Source organism: Blennius ocellaris, assembly GCF_963422515.1.
Source record: "Blennius ocellaris genome assembly, chromosome: 9".
Classification (NCBI taxonomy): Eukaryota; Metazoa; Chordata; class Actinopteri; order Blenniiformes; family Blenniidae; genus Blennius; species Blennius ocellaris.
In genome coordinates, this window is record NC_137658.1 from 7718504 (window position 1) to 7739409 (window position 20906).

At 40.5% G+C, this 20906-nt stretch overlaps 3 protein-coding genes across 3 annotated transcripts; 1 reads left to right on the top strand and 2 right to left on the bottom strand.

Annotated features, from left to right (window-relative positions):
• Nucleotides 1-427: 427 nt before the first annotated feature.
• Nucleotides 428-7413, bottom strand: eef1g (eukaryotic translation elongation factor 1 gamma). Its single transcript, XM_080501973.1, has 10 exons — nt 7366-7413; nt 6493-6651; nt 6310-6373; nt 5680-5822; nt 5401-5544; nt 5151-5280; nt 4553-4763; nt 2955-3127; nt 1409-1533; nt 428-775 (listed from the first exon to the last, which is right to left on the bottom strand). Exons 1-10 carry the CDS (start codon nt 7375-7377, stop codon nt 617-619), a joined length of 1320 nt encoding a protein of 439 aa, XP_080358099.1. The 5' UTR covers nt 7378-7413; the 3' UTR covers nt 428-616.
• Nucleotides 7414-7820: 407 nt separating this feature from the next.
• Nucleotides 7821-10967, bottom strand: polr2g (RNA polymerase II subunit G). Its single transcript, XM_080502588.1, has 8 exons — nt 10863-10967; nt 10548-10657; nt 9640-9799; nt 9234-9284; nt 9062-9127; nt 8517-8588; nt 8241-8274; nt 7821-8060 (listed from the first exon to the last, which is right to left on the bottom strand). The coding sequence occupies exons 1-8, from the start codon at nt 10872-10874 to the stop codon at nt 8047-8049; spliced, it is 519 nt and encodes a 172-aa protein (XP_080358714.1). The 5' UTR covers nt 10875-10967; the 3' UTR covers nt 7821-8046.
• A 268-nt stretch (nt 10968-11235) lies between these two features.
• Nucleotides 11236-14172, top strand: LOC308134322 (uncharacterized protein). The gene is made up of 5 exons (XM_080501997.1): nt 11236-11492; nt 11571-11720; nt 11790-11889; nt 12005-12135; nt 12661-14172. The coding sequence occupies exons 1-5, from the start codon at nt 11439-11441 to the stop codon at nt 12946-12948; spliced, it is 723 nt and encodes a 240-aa protein (XP_080358123.1). The 5' UTR covers nt 11236-11438; the 3' UTR covers nt 12949-14172.
• The last annotated feature ends 6734 nt before the right edge of the window (nt 14173-20906 follow it).

The following is a 20906-nucleotide window of genomic DNA, read 5'->3' on the forward strand; positions in this document are numbered from 1 at the left end:
TTCAAGGTCATTGCCTCAAATTGACTGGATGCCCCCAGAGAGATGCATCTGCAAAACTGTTAAGTTTAAATTTATTCCAACAGTACTCCTGGAAATTATAAATATTGATTTAATAGTTTAATTGGGGTGGGGGGGGGAACTAAACTGGAGTGAGTAAAGAAATTCAAACACCCCAATGCAGTGTAGGTAGCACTAAAAACTGTTTAGCAGTCAAGTACTTCTCTTCTGCACCCCTGGACTTATCACATATGCATCAAGCCTAGAGGAAGTGCCTTTCATCTCAGATGATCCGAGCTTGCAACACTTGCAGTCTTCACACGCTATACCCTGACAGACACCATCTCATATATCCATGACGCCTTCCCCTTGACCTCAATTTCAAATGCACAATTATGAAACACAAAGAAAGTAAATTCCAGAGATTGCATTGAGGAAAATTCACTTTATTTCGCAGGTAAAACAAAAAACCAGTCTGGGGACCACCGAGACAAAATTCAATCCTCTCCAAACACTCATTCTTGTAGTTAAGTAAGCACATGTGGCTGAAAGTCCGTATGTCATAAGTGTTTGAGAGCAGAAGCGCAGAGTGCTTTCGTTGGATCGTCTCAGCGTCCTTTCATTTGAAGACCTTGCCCTGGTTGAAGGGTTTTCCTACGTGCTTGAAATCTCCCTCCCAGGCAAAGTACTCTTTTACCATGGTTTTGCACTCTTCGCTGTCGGGATCCAGCTTGCGCCAGTCATATGATTCATAGTCGATCTGCCAGTCTGGGCTCAGCTGAAAGATATGAAAAGAAATTGAATGAATGCAAAGAAATAAGTACCTTCAGGTATGTGCAACTGCTGTCTAGAGATTACACAAGCTTCCAGGTTGGCCAATAGATAAAAGCATAACATGGTTTGCATGCAAGAGAATCCCTGCAGGACTGAGCGGCGCACATCAAAACGCACAATGATTTTCACAGTTTGAGCAGGTGTAGCCACTTCGCCTAAATGGTGATGACACCGACTTGTAATGTTCAATATTTGAAACTTAAACTTGGATTGTGGCCATAGCATGAACCAGCCTGTTGCTCACGGATTCAGAGATGACTGGGATGAATATGGTCTCAAGTTTCTCTACCCCCATCAGATTAAGACTTAGCGTCACAAGGAGACACCGCCTTGCCCAATGATGGGGGACGTGCTTGAGAACACCAGAACTACTTCCAACGTCAGTGATATGAATGGAATACAGTTTTTGAAGTATCCCAACAGATGCTGAATCCAAAGCAAAACTTAAATGCACAAGTCGGATACAGTTGGAGGACCCCCCCCCCCGACTTTGCAAATGAAATATGATTCACAATACAAAAACTACTGTAAGTAGGTGGCATCTTCAAAGCAGTGTGGGCCCATTTTCAATACTTACAGTGAAGGCCAAGTCCTGCCCTCTGAACACCCAGATACCAGAGATACTGCTTTCGTTGTCGGAGCCAAACAGGATGACACTGGCAAAGGCGGTCTTTCGGAGTTTGTCCAGGCGCTGGAACATGCCTGTGAGGAGAAGCAGAAATTTCAGACATTTATTCTTCTGCTGCTCAAAAAAGAAAAAAAAAGTGGTGCCTCAACTAAACTGACACTCTACCTGTATAGACACGACAAAATGCGGTCACATTGAAGTGTTGTTCACCACCAGTATTAAAGTTACTCTGCCAGAACCCACAGGGGAAAAATGAAAAATTTAGGATCCACTTTCAGTCGTTGAAATGCATTCAACACGTTGTCGGTACTCATACAAGCACGCATTTCCAGCGTTCAAACCTCGTGGAACATACCCGAGTTGTTAACATGTTAGACATCGAAACTCAAAGATTCCCGAGGGAAGATCCTGTTTATACGCGCATCTCAATTTGCACTGGAAAAACGATCTACTACCGGTTCACAACATTCAAGACTATTCTTGTGGTTTAAAGACCCTTTCATATTTTTACTTGATCCGCTGCGATGCCGGCATTGATGTCTCAGAAGACCACGCGGATGGTTTTCAAAGCTGATGTCAGCTGGTGAAGCAAAAGCACATTTTGAAGGCTACAAATTCCAATTCTTTGGAATTCAAATGTTTCTAAACAGACGTGTGATCCATTTAGGAAACTGTGGGTTGGAAATTTGTGGAAATGGTCTTGTATTGGTTTATTCTCTGTGCAGAAGCGATACCTTTTATAGGAAGTATAAAACGTTTTTTTCTGGTAGAGTAACTTCAAGGATGTTTCGGCCTTGTCAGAAAAATGCAACCCCTTTGTTTCAAACCAACCCATTACTCACTGAAACAGGTTTATTTTCCCCGTCAGACCTGAGCTTAAAAACTGTCAGTTTTATTGGCAGACAGTTTAAACTGTGTACCACTTCAACAACAAGTCTAAACCTCAACTGATTTGTCATTTGAGTCAAGCATGTCTATTATTACTTCAGAGCTCTTCCAAGCATTGTCACCAATCAAAGATTCTCAAAAGGATGTTTATGTGCACCAGCTATATCTGCATCTACAGACTTGGCCATCTTATTCCCATTTCATGTTTTTCTTCTGAAACAAATCTATCAATACATCTTCAAATGACTAGACAAACGTGTTTATCTCCAGGTCCGCAGAAGAAAAACCTCAGTTGATGCACATGCTGTGTGCAGTCAAAGCCAACATTGTTGGACAATGACTTCAAACCACATACTTGTAATCAAACAACTTATCGACCATGATTTACTTTAAAATCTAGATGAAAGCTGTCTGAGCCTCAAATGGTACAATTGCCTCCAATAGGGTAATTGGCCCAAGAACCACACAAGCAAATCTTGAAAGTAAATGCAAATAGAAGCAAATGGGCACACCAGTATTCAGCCCAACACATGACTGAATATCCTCCAGATGAAGGACATAAACCCATACCATCAGTCTTCCTAGCTGAAGGTGTTTGCAGACTTGCCTGTGATAAGGTTGCAGCTCTTGAAGGTGAGTGACAGCTCCTCTGGGTATTTGTACTGACAGTACCAGATCGAGAACCCCTCGCGGTCCAAGTTCTCCCAGAAGTGGGGAAGGGCTACTTTCAAGGTGTCCTCGTTGGAATACTTTCTCTTGAACTCATCCATGATAAATGAGCTGCAAAAAGAAAAAGGTGTCAAGGAACATAAGCAAAACATTTGACATTTAGTGGAAGGGAATGGCAAATTTCCAACCCCCCCCCCCCCCCCCCCCCAGGGACCATATTAAGCAACTTTTACTAGTAGTTTTCTAACAGCAATATGCATCCCCACACCAGAAGTGAAAAAATGTCTCATCTTTCCGATTCACTTTTTCTACCCGTTGGTGGATGCGTTTCAAGATAGATAATTTATTCATCCCCGCGGGGAAATTCACAGGCGAGCAAATCAGAAATCAGCCTTGTGCTACGTCACAATCACGTCAGGCTCTTCCCTTTACTCTCCCACCAGTAGTTGAGCAGCAATGTATCCATTGTTCACTGTATCAACGAGCAGAGAAGTCCATTTTAACCCTCTTCGTCTGAGCCTTTCAAAACCCAGTGGATCGAAGTTGATGGAAATTTCCCAACAAAACTTCCCACAGTTTTGCATGTGTGCAACGTGGACTTATAGGAAGCTGGCGTCGCTGAAAAACCATCCATGACTCAACTACATATCTGGGACCGGCAAGTTATTTGATTTTGTTTTGCTTTACTGTGTGGGTCTGCTTCACACAACAGCCTGTTGAAATACTACAGTAGCATCAGCACTGCAGCAAACATGGCTCACTTACTGTTGCATGATGGACATGGGAGAGGCAGAAACAATCCTGCTCAAACAGACACGGCAGACTCAATAGAGCTCATAGAATCGATTCCTCAAATGGCTGAAAATCAAAGAAATGCTGGATTTTGGGCTATAAAACTTTGATATGCTTTTTGACCCACGGCAAATTGTTGAGAAATGGTATAAGGGCACTTTAAAGCTAATTGCTGGCTGTGCCTATAGCCATTTTATCATTTGTATCTCAAAGTCAACATCAAAAACAAATATGAGAATCTGCTGGAATCGAGCTAAACACCAGCTCATTTATAGAAACTACAAGATCAAACTGTTTAAACAAGCCTTGGACGACAACACATTCACAGCTCTTGGAATTACTATACAACATAAACATAAATCCAACTAATCTTTTAAAATCTTACGCATTTATAGCTTTAAGGCTCAAACTTATTTGTGGCCACAGCATGAACCAGCCTTTGACTCACTGAACCAGAGACGACTGGGATGAATATGGTTTCAAGTTTCTCTTTCCCCTGTTAGATTAAGACTTGGTGCCATGATGGGACACTGCCTTGCCAAATAGGGGAATTGACTACTCAAATAATGTGCATACTACAAACCTGCGGTAGAATGTTAAATAAGTCTTGCTACCCAACTAACAATCATTTCTCTTATAGTTTAGACATTTTATTAGCAGCAATTATGTGTACAGAATGGTTTTAGACTCAATTTTCAAGACCAAAAATCCAACATTTCCAGGAGGAGAATGCAATCCTTTTACCTCTTTGGCAGGTGTGCATATGGGTCCTTGGTTTTGGGTTCAGCAGCCAGAGCAGCATCACAGTCGTCCATTTCTGCCTCAGCAGCAGGCTTCTTCTCCTCTTTCTTCTTTTCCTTCTCCTTCTTCTCCTGGGGCTTGGCTGACTCTTTACCGCCCTTCTCTTTCTTAGGTGGGGCCTCTTTCTTGGGCTGCATCTCAGCAAATTTCTTGGCTGAAGAGTCCAAGGGAAATTAATTTTAGTTAAATAGTTACCCATACTCTCCACGGTTTAGCAATGATTTCTAGATTATGAACAATTTAAAGTGATTTGTAGCCTTACAAGTAGATAATTTCCATGCGCAAACAGGACAAGCTTATGCTTGACTATCGGAGGCTCCTAAACTCATCTGCCAGGGCAGTTTGACCCATCTGACAGTGGTGACCATTTCAAGAAAGCCAGAAAGCTAAATATTCCAGATCAACAAGAAATGGAGGTTTGTAAAATATGTTGCTGTGCATAGTTGTTGAGAGGAATGTGTGGATGTTTTTAAACAGAATGTACCAGGTGCCATTTTAGGAGAACCTGATGCGGCCTCTGGTGTCATTGCTTTGGACTCACCATCAAACTGAGCCATCTTCTCACACAGCTTGACTTCTCCGAGGACAGCCTTGAACTGAGGCTGGTTCACACAGGTGACAAACCAGCGAGTTACATTGGTGTAAGGCTGACGGAAGGAAGGCTCAAGGACCTGCAACAAACAGAAGCATTTTAAAAGATTCATTAAAAGCCCAGGCGTCCTGCTAAGGAACAACTACTTGTGCAGTGTGTGGCGCTGAATGAAAAGTGCTGCTTGTACGACATGTCACACCTGTTTGTAAAGCCAGAGCATGGAGCAGACCACAGAGATGTCGGCAAGGCTGATCCTCTCACCCACGAGGAAGGTGCGGGTGTTCAGGTGTTGGTTCAGCACTGCAAGAACCCGCTTCACATCCTCCTTGGCCTGCTCTGTAGCCTAAACAGACAGACGGAAAATTACTTGCATCCAATGCAAAGGGGCGGTTTATGCAGTTGGAAGCCCATGCTTTTAAACCAGTTATCAATTTATCTTTTTAGCCATCAAAGGAACAGAAAATGCAGAGCAACATACCTGCTTGTTGAACTGCATGATTCCCAGAGTTGGGAAAACCCATGCGCTTGCTGGAGGGATGATCTCTGAATCAGCAAAGCTAACCCACTGCAGCACCTGGGATGCAGCCTGAGGAGTGGCCCCACGCAGAGCATCATTGCTCACTGTCGGCAAAAGGTTGGAAATGGTTTAAGTCACCATAGAAAGTAATGTGGAGATCTATTTGTATGATTTTTGGAAAAACAATGCATATCATTTGATTTATAATTCACATTAACGTTGGAAGTGAAATTGTAAATATTGCAATGTGGCCACAACATGAACCAGCCTTTACCCACTGAACTAGAGACGGCTGGGATGAATATATGGTCTGAAGTTTCTCTTCCCCCGTTAGATTAAGACTTTGTGCCATGATAGGACACTGCCTTGCCCATTAACAGGGGATCATATACATATCCTACAAATGGGACTTTAACAAAGTCAGGGAATGTTATAATGAAGGACCTCCTGGGTTTGTCAATTGGATTTTCCACTTAATCTAAGCAGTGTAATCCAGCATTATCACCTGCATTTAACAGCACCTCTAACCAAGCTGTTCCCACATTGACTAAATGACAAGTGCTTTCAATCGTTTCATTCATTAAAACTTACGGTAGTGAGCAATGGCATTACTCTCAAACAGACAGAAGCCGTCATCTCCCTGGTAGGCAGGTACCTAAAAGAGAGCACACCCTAATTTTAGCCAAAGAACCAAGACGTGTGCAGAAGAGTAGTCAAACAGGTTGAAAAGGTTTCGCTCAATACTTTAAAACCAAAGGCAGAAGAAGCAGTCACCTTGCCCAGAGGGAAGTTGCTGATGAAACCAGGTGTACGGTTCGTCTGTCCGAAGGTGAAGGCAGGGGGGTTGCTGGCCACTTTGAGGCGAGCACCGCTGTACTGGGCTGCAATCTGGGCCTTGAAGGCCCGCCAGTTCTCTGGGTAGGTGTACAGAGTCTGAAAACACAGAAAATGACATAAATTCACAATCAAAACACCGTGCAGGTGCTTAATTCCTATCCAAATATTATAGCTGACGATCGAAGCTCCTCCATCATTGTGGAAATGGAAACATAATACCGGGGGATGTGTAACGTGGACAGCTGCTCCAACACCAATGAATGACCCGTACCTGAACAGATGTGGCCATTTAAACCACAGATACCCAAAGCCCCACGCAAGGCAACAGAAAATAAAAGGCTTGACGAAATTGCAATCAACGCATAATTTCAAAATGTGCGAGCAAATCTAAACGAGTTATGATAACGTGGCTATCGATTAGCTTTAGACGCTAATGAGCATAATGTTCAACTAATACAAGCCCCGTTTGCAAGTTGAGAGACAATAGATAGAAATACGGATCGGGTTTTCAGGTGAAACTAAAATCGTGCGAAAAACGCTGAATACGTGGGCCAATATGTTGAAGGTGGGGAATGTAACGTGGCATGAGGAAAAGCAACGTCACTTCAGGATGGCGAAAGCTACCACAGCGTGAGCCCCCGACATCAAATTATTCCCAAATAAGCCTTACAACGGACACTAAACAATCCGGGGATCCGGTCCGTGGGCATAGCTGCTCAATAGGAACTCAGATGGCGCTGATTTACGACCGATTGTCGGATCTCAATACAGAAAAAGCCTGGGAAATGGCCATCTCTCCATCTTACTCACCCCTGCCGCCATCTTCAGGACGAGAGAAAGAAAGAGCGACGGCGCCTGCCGGTGACGTATTTACGCTCGGAGGACGTGCGCGTGCTTGAACCTTGCGCGTCCACGAATGGCTTTCCAATGGATGATATCCCATCTTCTATCAACGCATCTTCTATGTCTTTATCCACATTAAAAACTGAACTTAATCCCCATAAAGAAGTTCCTTTTTCTGCATTTATCCATTCTGTTTCTAGGGTGCGCTGGAGAGTCACATTATGGCTCTGAAGAGCTGATAGGGGTCAAAGGTCTTCCTCGGGGGCCCAAAGCAGTGACTTGTCTGCAGCGTGATTCAAACCTGTAAACTTCCAATCCCACGTCCACTCCACATGTGTACATTTACAGCCAACGCACTTGCAGAGTAACAAGGTAACAAAGACACACGTAAGAACAAATTAAACACTTTATTACAGCTCAAATACAAAAGTATAATGGGAATGATGGATTCTACAATAAACTTCACTTTTATGGACTGCTACTGAACTATGCTCAAGATTACTTAGCATCTCTGTTAGCAGTTTTAAACGAAACTAACTAATGAGACTGTACAACATACTAAAACAGTGGCTGTCTCAAGCTAGCAAAGAAAACAGCAAAAGAGTAAATGTCCCATATAAAAAAAAAAAAGTGCTTCGCTGAGGTGGATCAGCTCACAAGACCTGACAACAAAGAGAAGACAAGTTTGACACTCCAATAAAAAGTTGTATATGTACAGAAAATATTTCTTTCCAAAATACTGAAATTACAAGATGATTCAGATTCTCATTTTTGTAAAGAATATTGGTACGTTTAACAATTGTGACCATAGAAATCACAATGACCCATGATCAAATACTCACCCAGATAATCATCCATGAGAGAGCCAATGGCAAACTAAAAAAGCAGAAACAAAGACAGTTTGTTTTTAATTAAATGCATGTACACATCACTAAAATATAGTACAGATCAGATGTAATAAATGCTTGTCTTATTTTTTTAATGAATTAACTGTATTCATTCCAAACACAGAATTGAATACAGTTCCAATATCGTCGTACATTTAAAAATATCTTTTTTAAATTGTTCTTTTTGACAAAGCAATATATATATTTACACTTAAAAAACAAAACATTTACAATGTCATTCTTGTCAACTCGTGTTCCAACAATCTTCAGTCGGATCTCGTCATCTTGCTGAATTACAATGTCCTTAAAGACAAAAGGGAAACGATCAATAAATGCAAAAAAACAAAACAAGAGGAGCAAAACAACAGCAAGAGCCCTTGCAGATGTTTATACTATACTAATGTTTCCTTTAGAGCAGGGGTGGGCATTCCTGGCCCTCACATCAACACAGCTGACAGTAAATATTGTCTCATTATCAAGCTTTCTGCAGAGCCTCATCATGATAACTCAGGTGTATTTGAGCAAGGAAACATTGCTAATATGCAGGGCTGAAGCCCTTGAGGACCAGGATTCCCCACCCCTGCTTTAGAGCTTACCTTTGCTTATTATCATGGTAACATTTCAGTTTTCTAAATAAAAATACATGTAATTGTCTAGTTTAAAAAATAAATCCGTTTTTTTTCTCCCCCAAAACCCTTTTGTAATAGTATTATTTTTAACAAGAGCTAAAAAAAAAAGAAGAAAAAAAATGACAATAAAGTAAGAAAGATTCGTACCTCATCAACTGTCTTGTAACAGGGTGGATTGGAATTGGGATCAAACTCCATTTCCGAGGGGATTGACTGCAACAACAAATTCCTCATATGATTATAAAGGACGTCAAAAGTAAACTTTGGAGCATATAAAAAAAGAAGATTTAGATTGACTGTAGTTTTCAGGCTGACTCACATGGCGAGAGATGAAGCAAGACATGGGACCAATTTCTGTGAATAATCCAACCTGCAAGACAGAGGGCAAAATAATCAACTTGGAAGCTGCAAGCATTAATAATAGAGAACTATTGTTGAATTGAAAATCCTAAAACCTTTAAAACTGACATATTTGAGCAATTATTGTTATAATTAACCTTTGCCACTCACTTTACTGGGTGACTAACATTTGTATCCATTTTAGCAGTTAAAAGATTAGTTATATTTGGGACATTTAAAAAAAAAGAAAAGTCAACTATTGTTCAGGAAAGAAACAGAAAGAGGGAATGGCTATAAAGAGGAAATTGGTATGTGATGTATAAGAAACTGAACATATGTTCCAGGCTGATTAATGTACTCTGGGTAACCTGCACAGCTCTGCTCACCTTGTTAACTTGAGTGACAACAGCATCAACCACTTCTCCTTTAAATGGGCGAAACACAATGGCCTTGTACTTAACAGGATAGAGGACGAAACCTCTGCCAGGCTGAATCACACCTGCCCCAATGTTGTCAATGGTGGTAACGGCAATGACAAAGCCATACCTGAAAGAGAGGATTAAACAAATTATTAATGTGGACACATCATGCTGCCCTGCCCAGCTTTTAGATTTACCCTAGACTTGGAACTGGGATGAGCTCCAGCCCCCAACGACCTTAATTTGAATAAAGTTGTGGTTTTGCTAGATGGAAGGACTTCTATATTATTCTCCCATGTGGAACCAGCTCCCAGATTCACTTAAAGAGGCAAACACAGTCTCTACTTTTAAAGTTAGTCTTAAAACCTTTCTTTTTAAAATAAAGGTTACAATTGGTGTTGGTTCAGGCCACCCTGAACCACTTTCTAGTGAAATTGCTAAAGGTTTAAACTGCAGGATGACCTGCATTGAACTTCTTTCCTTTCTCATTCTCAATGTTTCACTATTAAATGTCATGAATATTCTGTCTCTCTCCAGTAATATGTGCTCTCTGTCTTTCGTAGTCTGTGCTTTATCACTCTCATTGTAGCGAGTGGATTCATGTCCGTTTGCTTACTCTCTGCCCTGTCGTTTTCTCTCATATCCCCCAAGTACAATATAAAAAGCAGAAAGTCTCTGCAAGGCTTTCTTGTTAAAAATGTGTTTTCCTAAAAATGCCTTGAGGTGACCGTGTCCCATTTGGCGCTATAGATATAAACATTTAACTGAAATTATGCTACCCCAGGTAGGAATGCAATTGCACATGTTAAACTTTGGTAAACCGCAGATTGTTAATATTAAATTTGGTAGAAGATCAAGGAATGTTCACTACTCACTTTCCAGTACATGTACCCTCCACTTCTGTGAACAGCTTCTGTTTCACGGTGTTGAGGAGGTTAGGACCAAAATACCTCGGATGGAGCAGAATTTCATGCTCCAACGAAATCTGTGAGCACAAAGAACACGATTAGTTCCAACATGTGATCATTTTAGTACGAACACTAACTACGTGGATCAAGTATGAGGAGAAAAAAATGACCACAGATATAAACTTTCTCCTTGGAAGTTATGCACATTGGCCGCCTTCACGCTGGGTAATTGTAAGACATCTATAACTGCGATCAGGTCCAAATACAGACAATAAAACGTACGTGGTAAAACATCTTCTTTTGTAAATGTCGGTCCCGTTGTTATTTGTTATTATTGCTTTGATATTTTATCCAAAACGTTTTCGCTCATTGAACGAAGAATTCCTGACTTCCGGGTAGCGGGGTCAAGGGGCGGAGATGACGGCTCTGACATTTGTCATTCAAGAAACTGACTGTAGAAAAAATATTTTCCTTTCAACATGTATAGGAATCCAATTTCTGTAGACAAAAAGTATTTTATTGCATATTCAAATAAAATCAAAATGTATGAGGTTTGTTCAAGATAAATATATGATAATGTTACACTGCCCCTGGCGGTGCGGAGTGATTACTGCACCACATTGAGGTGAGCAGACAGACTGCAGGCGTTACGTAAAGCTGCACTCTGATTGGTTCATGTTAAAAAAGAACTCCGCAGACGTTTGTTTACTAAAGGTTTGCGTACATGTTGCGACGCATAGGAGAGGATATAAATGTGAACCAGACTGACGTGTTTACCTTGTTGGTTTGTGTGATTCTGACAAACTTCCTTGTAATAATTTAGGGGAAACTCAGGTTATTTCTGGTCTTCAACGAGACATGGCGAGTAACCTTGTCTTGAAGTTGTTTCGTCGTCCTCTATTCACTCAACTTGTAAGTACTGCAGCGAGCTTTTCCTTCCTTTTTTGTGTGTTTGTGGGTCGCCATGCTTTTCTCCTGTCCTGTATGCAGGCTTCTCTCCGGGCTGGGATGAAGGCTGTGGCGGTGAACAGACAATGCTCCAGCGGCAGTCCTCCAGAGAAATGCAGTCGCTATCCAGTCCCAATCAAGGCAGACCTGCCCTTTGACATACTGACGCTTATGGAGGACGCGGAAAAAAAGGTTTCAAATATGAGACATTTATTCCATCACCTGATTTTACTCCCTACTAATCCTCATGGTTTCTTACAGGCAGGCTTTTTGCCCAATGTCTTCAAAGTCCTCTCCCACAGGCCAGAGGAGTTCAGAGCCTTCTTCTCATATTACAATGAACTCATGAACAAGGAGACAGGTTCAGTGTGTCTTTATCTTTACATGCTGTGTTTACTGGCACTTTTTTTTCCAAAAAGTTTGTGTGTTTTTCTTTTAAATTGAGATTTAGTATTAATTAGCCTTTTGTCTTCCAGGCAGACTAACAAAGGCAGATCGGGAGCTGATTGTTGTGGCAACCAGTAGCCACAACAAGTGCCTTTACTGCGTGGTGTCCCACAGTGCACTGCACCGCATCTACTCCAAGAATCCCACTCTCGCTGATCAGGTAGTCTTATGTGTTTTGAGTTTTCATTACTCATCTCTGCTTTATTATTCACCATCGCCCTCACTTAAACACAAATGTAGTCGAGAAGACACCTGCAGTTCACACCAAATCTGTATCGAACACTACTTTCAGTTATTGGGATGTCACTTCATCAATAAGTAAGACAATTTTTCCTCGTTAAACAAAGTGGAAAAACTGACCAGAAGTCATTGCGCCTGGAAAATAAAGAAGGATTTCTAACATTTGCAGTCATTTTTTTTTATTATATGCTGTGTTTGTAGTTTTTGATTAAATATAGTTTTTAAATACAATATTTTTTTTAACTGAATATATTTTTCATATGATTATGACATAGAAGTGATGCGAAGTGAATGGAACTGTTTTCCCCAACACTGACCCGGTAATACTCTGAAATGATTCATCCCATTTTTACATAGTTTGTGTTTTAGTTTAGTTTCTTTTTACAATAACTAGTAGTTGACCAAACTTTCCCCACCTTCTTTGCTCTAACTGCCCCTCTCGCAGGTCACTGTTAACTATGAGAATGCAGATCTGACTCCGCGGGAAGTCGCAATGCTGGACTTCGCGATGGCCGTGTGTCGGAGCGACACCATCACAGAGCAGCACTTTGAATCCTTGGAAAATGTTGGCTTTGATCGCGAGGACGCTTGGGACATCGCTGCCATCACCGCTTTCTTTGCCATGTCCAACCGGCTCGCTCACCTTACTGACATGAGACCAAATGTAGAATTTTACAATATGGGCCGTATGCCAAGAGACAAGAGCAAGAACAAAGCAGGAGATGCAAGTTAATAGGAGACAGTTGGAGGTAATGCTGTCAGCGGTCAGAGATCCTGCGTTCTGTTCTGTATCTTTATGTGTTTTATGAAATGAAATGCATTATGGGATTTGCAAGTTCAGAACCTGAACACATAAGGAGTATGAATGTTGTGAGTCGATCTGGTGTTTTTTTTAAATTAATGTGCTCTGTTTTATTATTTTATCTTAGTTGCGAGACACTATGGCCTTTCATTGGACAATGATGGAAACAGTGTGGGAGCCACAGGAGTGGTTTGGGGATGCTACTGTTAGAAATTTACAAGTTCTGCCTGCGTATGTGTGTGTGTCTTTTTTTCTCCTAATGTCCTCTGGTTTGGTCCCACTGATCACAAAGATGTGCTTGACGTTTGTGGCAACTTTCTGCTTCATTGGTCCAATTGAAAATGTAGCCTTTGCATTGTTTTATAACATAATTTAAAACAATTTGTTTTTGTAATGTGGTTATTCCCTGTTTCTATTCTAAACAGAAGGCTTAGTGATTTACCTTTCTAATTTATAAATTATTTTAATCAGGCCTCTAACCTGCAACCATATTCTATAAGAAACTGTCCAGTGTCAAAGAAGATACTATTTTCACAATGCGCATATATAACAATATAGTTTTGCGAGATCCCGAGAGTTTCTTTTTTTTTTTCCTCTTCTTTTTTTTTTTTAGTCCATGTACCTTCGGGGGCTCCGTAACTCCGTAATACGGTCTAAGTAAAAAAAACAACAACAAAAAAAAAAACTCTCCAAAATGATTGATTACATACTGTGTATCACCGTTAGATGGCACTACATCCACATGCACCCTGGAATTAATAGCAGTGGAGGAAAATGTTAAATAGTACAGATATCTGACTTGCATTGTGTAATCCAATTGAAAGTGAAAATTTTAAAGATTTTTTTAAAGAATTTAAATTCCTGAAAAGACTAATAGGTGCCAAGTGACTTTTTTTTTGCGCTTAAAACAAAAAAAATCGAGTTCAATGTATGCATGTAATTGTGTGTTCATGATCTCAGTGCTTTGTGTTGAGCATTATTTCACTAAGTTTATTTTCTCCTATCTAAAGTGACTTGAGTCAAACACGACCCCGGGCGTCACCAGAAGACTTGCTTTGGTGTGTGAGCGATGAATGTCTTGTTGTGCTTCTGAAAACTACTTTGCTCTCTTGAATTTTTAGGCGATGGCTTGTGAACGGAGCTCCGCTGAGTGTCTGTCGGTTCAAAGAGTCATAAATTGTCCCTCACCACCGTGACAATCTGAAAGTCATTCACACTGTGCAGTGGGACATTTAAAGGGGTTATACTCGCTCATTTTTAATTCCTCTGACAGAATATGACACTCTTAGTTAAAACCAAGTTAAAGTTGTTAATGGGCTCATCCTGCCCTGCTCTTGATAAAGAATCCATCTGCATTAAGCACCAACCTTAAAGATCCTCATGCCTCCCATCACTAGCAAAAGGCTTCAGACAAGGCTCATTTATAGTTTGCAGCTTTCCTGCATCATCCAATTGAACTTGTCATATATATATTAAAATAAAGTAGAACTGTGTTGAATAGAAATGAAGGACATAAAATAGAATGGTTTCTGAACACTGCCCACATGACAACAAGAGTAAGAGGAATTTAACTATTTTCCATCACAGCCTGTGCTTTGATGAAAGAATCAATAAGTCAGGGAAGCTTTACACTGCCTTTATTCTCTGGATGGTAATAAAACAAGTCAGAACTCAGACTTGTTAAATGGAAGCATGAGCAGGAAAAAAGTTGATTTTGCAAATAAGCACACAGTTTCTTCAATGCTTGAGATTATTGTAGTTTTAGTAAAAGATTCCCTGAAAATAATGAGGTCACAGATACTCTAGTGATTATAACTGTTATTAACTTCATAAAAGTAATCGGCTATATTGTTATTAGCAAAGGGAAAGCAATGAAGGCGAGCAGAGGTACAAAAGACTACATGCAAGTGGATGGGAAGGAGCATAGTGTTAGGAGTGATCAGCACAATCTGTACGGCAGGTCCCTCCATTAATGTGTCTGTTTGTGTGACTTTGACTATAAATTTACAGCTTCTGAGACGACTTAATCTGTGGGAAAAAATACATGTGAGCCATTGGAGAAATATCTGCTCACTTTTGATGACCTAGGATTCTTTTGCCCAATTCTTGTTCTTTTACTTTTTTGTAAGTTCTAAAGCCTTTATATATCCTCCTCCCATGCAGAACGAAGAGTAAGGAAAATGTTAGTTACGAGCAAAGTTGCTTTTCATGTTTAATGCCTCCATTGTGTATTCGTGAAGTCGTCCTTAATTGAATTCATACTCTCGGAGGGGAAGGAGGCCAAAAAAAAAAGGAAGAAGTGTGACAAATTAACTGATATGAATATTTCAGGAGGGTTTTCATGCTTCAAACTGTGTGTTTAACTTACCCTGTTTGTTGAGGTCTCATCGCACTGTGCAAATAATATATTCACAGTTTGCGTGTAAATGAAATCTTCAGCGATGCATCTCACTTTAGGACTAAGGCACAAGCCTTGGACAACTGAAACAGTTTATGAAAGGATAGAGGAAGAAGCAGGAACATTTACAGCCTGAATTTCACCCTTACTGTGATTACACACTATGGAAAGTCGGAACAGATGGTGATCTTGTGACACTTTCCAGCCATTTTTGTTGTTTGATTTTGCAGGTTCCAGTTGTTTGGAGTAACATTTAGTCATGCATTGACAACTTGTCATTCTAATGTTGTTTCTATTGCTGCTGCAATTGACAGAAAGAAAGCATTAACCATTCACTTACAGTCCTATCACATCAACATTTCAATGTCTTCCAAGCAGCAGGCATGAACACTGAGAAGAGTTAGGAAAAATATTATGAATGTTACAGAATGTTTTATTCCAAAGTACACCAAGGTAATGATTTATGTTATGCAAATCACGGTAGAAGTTGATTACACTTAACAACTAAAGAAAATCATATAATACAATCAGTCACTTTTACAGATATGATTTTAGAGAGCATTTTAAGAGCTTTCCCTGCACTATTTACACACAGGGGACGCACTTACATTTTGTGGCTCATAGAGAACAATACAGACAGGCAGCGGGGCTGAATTCAACCCAAGCAAGCACAGATGGGACATTAGCGAGCAGAAAGACACGGGGATGAGACCATTATCGCTCTTGTTGAGAATGTGTCACTTGCTGTTAAGACTATCTGGGAGCACGGATGTGTGGAAATCGCCATATGCACTTATGCCTCTCTGTGTATGTGTAAGCACTGAATAAGGCTACTAAAAGCCTCTGCAGCTGAGGCCATTTGCAGTCATTCAGTTTGATGCAATTTTGCATGTAACGGCAAAATTGTTCCTTATCTGGTTCTCTGATCAGGAGAGATTTCTCAGTGATTTAACATCACAGCTCATCAGACAGCAACTAAACAGCGACTACTATGGCCTTAAAGTAACACATTTACATTAATTTACTTACATCATTCCTCAATCTGCTTTTAAATAGGGAAAAGAAGTATATGCATATTACGTTGGGCTTTACGAAGAAAAGCAAAAAGCAAGCAAAACTTGTTTAACCCTTTGAGGATCGTCATATTATACCTTGTTAGGTTTAACTCACACACTTCCTATACATATCACCAGAAACTAGAAGATCTTAGCTTTAATTTCATGTGTGGCACAAGGATTGGTGATAAGCTCTGTAGACAATATGTTTGAGCATTTGGGTATGTTCAATCACAAAAAGTCCAAATAGTTGGTTCTTAAGAGGTAATTTTTGGTCAAATAATTTTTTTTTAATAATATTGTATTGATATTCTTCATCACCTGTAAGTGTAAGAATATAATGCCTCATTGCATGCAAAGCTCCTAACTTAGTTTCCCGAGAAACATTATTCACAATCTAATGTACGAATGAGTAAATTTAGTAGTCTGTCATAAAGCATGACACAGGATGATAGATACAACAGAAAAATAAATCCAAACTCTGCTAGGGGAGCCAGTGGAGCTGTCATAGGTGCTGTCACTGGATGCATCATGATGATAAAAGGCAGAAGCCAAAGGGAACTTTAAATAGCAGTCAATGAGCCACTGAGAATAGGTACACGTTTCATACTTGCCGACAGTGGAGGTAGACTCATGTTGCTGCTGGGAAATATAAGCTAAAGCTGCAGACTAAGTAATCTGAATTTGCTGGTTTGTGTTCCAAGCTCAGAGAAATATCTGCTGCCACCAGTCATCATGATATCAGATTCCTTTGCTCCCGCCTCAGGCTTGAAGCTCTTTCATGACCCCTCAAGCTGTCTAACAGGAAAGTGTATCAGATTAGATCACGCAGACTGATAATCCAAATGCACATTCACTCAGATTACTTCATGCCAGCAGATTACAGGCATCAGGCATCTCTTTTTTGACTGCTTTTAATGCATGTGAGATTTTGTATTTGTGTGTCCTCCTTCACAGCATTTGTGTCATTCAGAGGTTGCTCCCCATCTCCTCCCTGATAAAAAATACATTTTCAGCTCCTTCAGCCATCAGAAGTGTGACATGCAGCCTGTCCTCTGAGCTTCTGAACACACTGGAACAAAGAGCTCCACTATTATATGGAAGATTGTTTATTCGCAGCAATTTGTGTGATGCAGTTTTGGCATATTTCACGGCTGAAAGATCAAAGGCTACAATCTGATTTGTTTTTTGTTTGTTTGTTTTTCTGTTTTCACAGTTTAGGCTTCAGATTATGGTTGAATCTAGCTAGTAATACTCCTGATAACTGTTTCAGCCATCTGTTTCTCTCAGGTTGTCCTTGAAACTTGGCAAGGTCATCACTTGGCAGATCTTCTTGTGCCTACTTGCAAATAGAGTGCTCATTTGTGTGTGGCATAATTGTGTTAAATTAACTTTATATCGTTCCACGAGTGGATTTACACATGTCCAAGCTGTAGGTGCCCCCCCTGCCATGTGTGACAGTGTCCTTGAGCAAAATCAAATTGCTCCAAATGGACAGACTGAGTGTCTTGAATGGTGCCTGTCACCACTGATCTGTGAGAATGGGTGAACGCGATTAACAACGTGAGATTGCAGACCCTTGTCACCGATAAAGCACTTAAGCAGCCCCCAAAGTACTTTACTTTGGGGGCTGCTAAGCAGTGGCAAAGTGCTACATCGGTGAAAACAGTCTACCATCTCGCATATAAAACTTGTGTTTTGGTTCTTGCCTGCAGTCATGTCAGCAGTTATCGATACCGAGGCTACCAAGTTTTTTACTCTGTCTGGAAAATAGATCAATAAGGGAGGAGGACTGTGGGAGTCTGGACCCTGATGTCGGTGGAATAGTGTGATACATGGCATAAAAGGGTCATATTGTACAGCATTTCAACACTTTCACATGGGTCTTGTTGGTCTAACAACATTGTATTCACAGTTTATTGCCCCAAATCCAGCTTTTCCTTGATTTTTCAGTCATTTGAATATGGGGCATGCGAGTCGCATTCAAACTCTGCTGTGTCTATGTGAACTAGAGCCAGAGCAGAGCTGCCTAATTGTGGGAGGGGGTCAAAGGTTGGGCCTACCTTGATTGGGATTGGCTAAACCCCGATGACACTAAATAGGTTTTGATTCCTGATTCGCTCATTGGAGCAACACACGTTTGAAAAAATTGAAACAAGCCAGAGTGAGAGATGACAAATTTGTTTCACTTCTGGGGCATCATTCTAGGTATGGGGACACATATTACGATTGGAAACCCATTAGAAAGTGAATTTTGCACAATATGATCCCTTTAACCAGGAATTAACTGAATCATTAACCAGCCTGGCTGTGGAGAAATATGAATGAATCATCTTTTTTGAATTGTAAAGCACCTGAAGCAGAGTGGATTGATTCCAAAAAAGAGCATTAGATGGGGACAAGTGATCACGAAAATGAGAGACTGTTGACTTTTGACAGCGTGGAACAGTGAGAGTGACTTGGAGCAAACTTCTTGAAGACCATTGAGACTGGATGAGTTACTTTAACTATCTTCATGACTGTGGCGCAGTTAGCTGAGTGGTCAGCACTGTGTGGGTCAGTCTAATGGCAGAGTTGCTCATTAAGTCCATCTGAAGGCACATTAGTCTAATTTCTTCAGACAATATTGAACTTTGGTATTGTTAGCTGCACTCGCTCTACTGAACTTCATTCAAAACTAGAACATCTAACCCCAAACATCAGCCGTGAGTGATTTCATGAAAAAGAAACTGAAGCTTTTAAACAACAAACACATTTTGAATGGAAATAAACGTTAGCTGATCTTACGCATACTGAGCACGTAAGATGCCTTAAAAATATATCAGAACATCAAAGATGATGCCGTGAAAACATTCAGTCAATAACAGAAAGACTCTTATTTGGTTGTAAAGTGTGTTCACACTGCCAAGAAGAAATATCATTAAGTGCTAGTTTGAGAATATGCCCAAATGCTTGCTGCAATTGTTTTATCTTTAAAGTTCATGGATTAAAAAGTAATAGTCTCTTACTATATAACATATAAGTTCATTTTTTGTCCTATTTCGCTTTGCTTTTGGGAGTACATTTATCTCATTTTTACTCCATTAATGATTGAGCCTTTCCTTCATACTGCTAGATTTCACCCAGAAGCATGCCATTCAACCTGATGGTGTTAACATGCAGTGGAAAAGGATATTCATGCTTTGGGGTCCATGGAAATTCTCCCATATGCCTTGAAAATTAATCTAGTGCTTGTTGGGGGAAAAAAAAGATTCCTCAAAGAAGCTGAGAAAATCAGAGAAACATTTAAACATCTTTGCTATTCATTAGTGGTTTTAATATAACTCTGGCAAACTGATCAGTTGACACTGAGCATTCCTTTGATTGGGACTAGATTTGCGACACATTTGGAGGCAGTAATGTCTCTGGGTGATGCCCAGCATTTCTGCCTTGAAGTTAATGTGTTGAGGAGACAATAAGATTTGGCTTCCAAGTCCCGCCCACCAACCGTAAACCCAATTTCACCCACCCATAATCCATCTGCCACACACGCAAACATGCAGCGGAGGCGTCTCCCCCCCCCCCCCCCCCCCCTATAAACAATAATGCTGGGCTCGCAGTGCAGCAGGCAGAGGTCACTGCCATATTGGATGGTAATAAGATTAAGCCTCATTCCATAACTGTTTTATGGATTTCAGCACTTTCTTGCACTTCATCTCTCCTTTTCCTGCGGCTTTCTTACCTGTTGGTGGATTGGTTTTCTTAATATAATGATTGCAGAAAAATCAGAGACTGTGGTTTCATTATTAACCTTTAAGTATTTTAGGGATGAAAAAAAAGAAAATGTATATTTAGTCTCGTAAGTTCTTGACTCCCTGTGAGGTATAGATCAGCTGAATGCTGAGCTCAGCAGTCTGACACTCTGCAAACATCCAATCTGTATGTGAGTGGACACCCAAAAGTTAATGCTTTGTTGATGCAAGACAAGTAGAGTCCTTTTTACAACAGGTCATCTCAATGTGAAGGACTGGCTGACATTTTCTCACACTTCAGTTTTAGCAGCAGATGATCTGATCATGCTCACTGGGGGTTTACTGTGTGTACCAGCTGGTGTTGATTAGATTTGGGTACAAGCATCTCCTCTAATTTATTGTTTTCCTGGGACTGTAACGTAATGTGTGCAGAATAGAATAGGATGATCTAATGACTATACACAGTTTCCCCTCCAGGATTTCACTCGATGTCACAACATCTGCCTTTTGGTATAATGCTAAAATATCAATTGCAATCACAACCCAATCACTTTTTGAATAAAAACCGTAAGCTTTATGTGATTATTTCTCTTTAGTTACTGAGCCAAAATGTTCACACTGCTGCTGTGCTAAGATCCCTGTTGAAATTCTTACATCGAGATGAACAAACAGATTTCTAATTAAAATGCAAAACCAATGAGTGAC

Bases quoted from the DNA above. Each gene is read 5' to 3' on its own strand.
- eef1g (XM_080501973.1), bottom strand. The intron at 6,374-6,492 runs GTGACTGCTTCT...GCTCTCTTTTAG, and splicing joins GCAACTTCCCTCTGGGCAAG to GTACCTGCCTACCAGGGAGA. The intron at 5,823-6,309 runs GTAAGTTTTAAT...TTTTGCCGACAG, and splicing joins TAATGCCATTGCTCACTACC to TGAGCAATGATGCTCTGCGT.
- polr2g (XM_080502588.1), bottom strand. The intron at 9,285-9,639 runs GTGAGCAGAGCT...TCTGTCTTGCAG, and splicing joins TTGTCACTCAAGTTAACAAG to GTTGGATTATTCACAGAAAT. The intron at 8,275-8,516 runs GTAAATGTTTTG...CTGCTTTTTTAG, and splicing joins GAGTTGACAAGAATGACATT to TTTGCCATTGGCTCTCTCAT.
- LOC308134322 (XM_080501997.1), top strand. From the start codon at position 11,439: ATGGCGAGTAACCTTGTCTTGAAGTTGTTTCGTCGTCCTCTATTCACT. The intron at 11,721-11,789 runs GTTTCAAATATG...GGTTTCTTACAG, and splicing joins TGGAGGACGCGGAAAAAAAG to GCAGGCTTTTTGCCCAATGT. The intron at 12,136-12,660 runs GTAGTCTTATGT...CCCCTCTCGCAG, and splicing joins ATCCCACTCTCGCTGATCAG to GTCACTGTTAACTATGAGAA.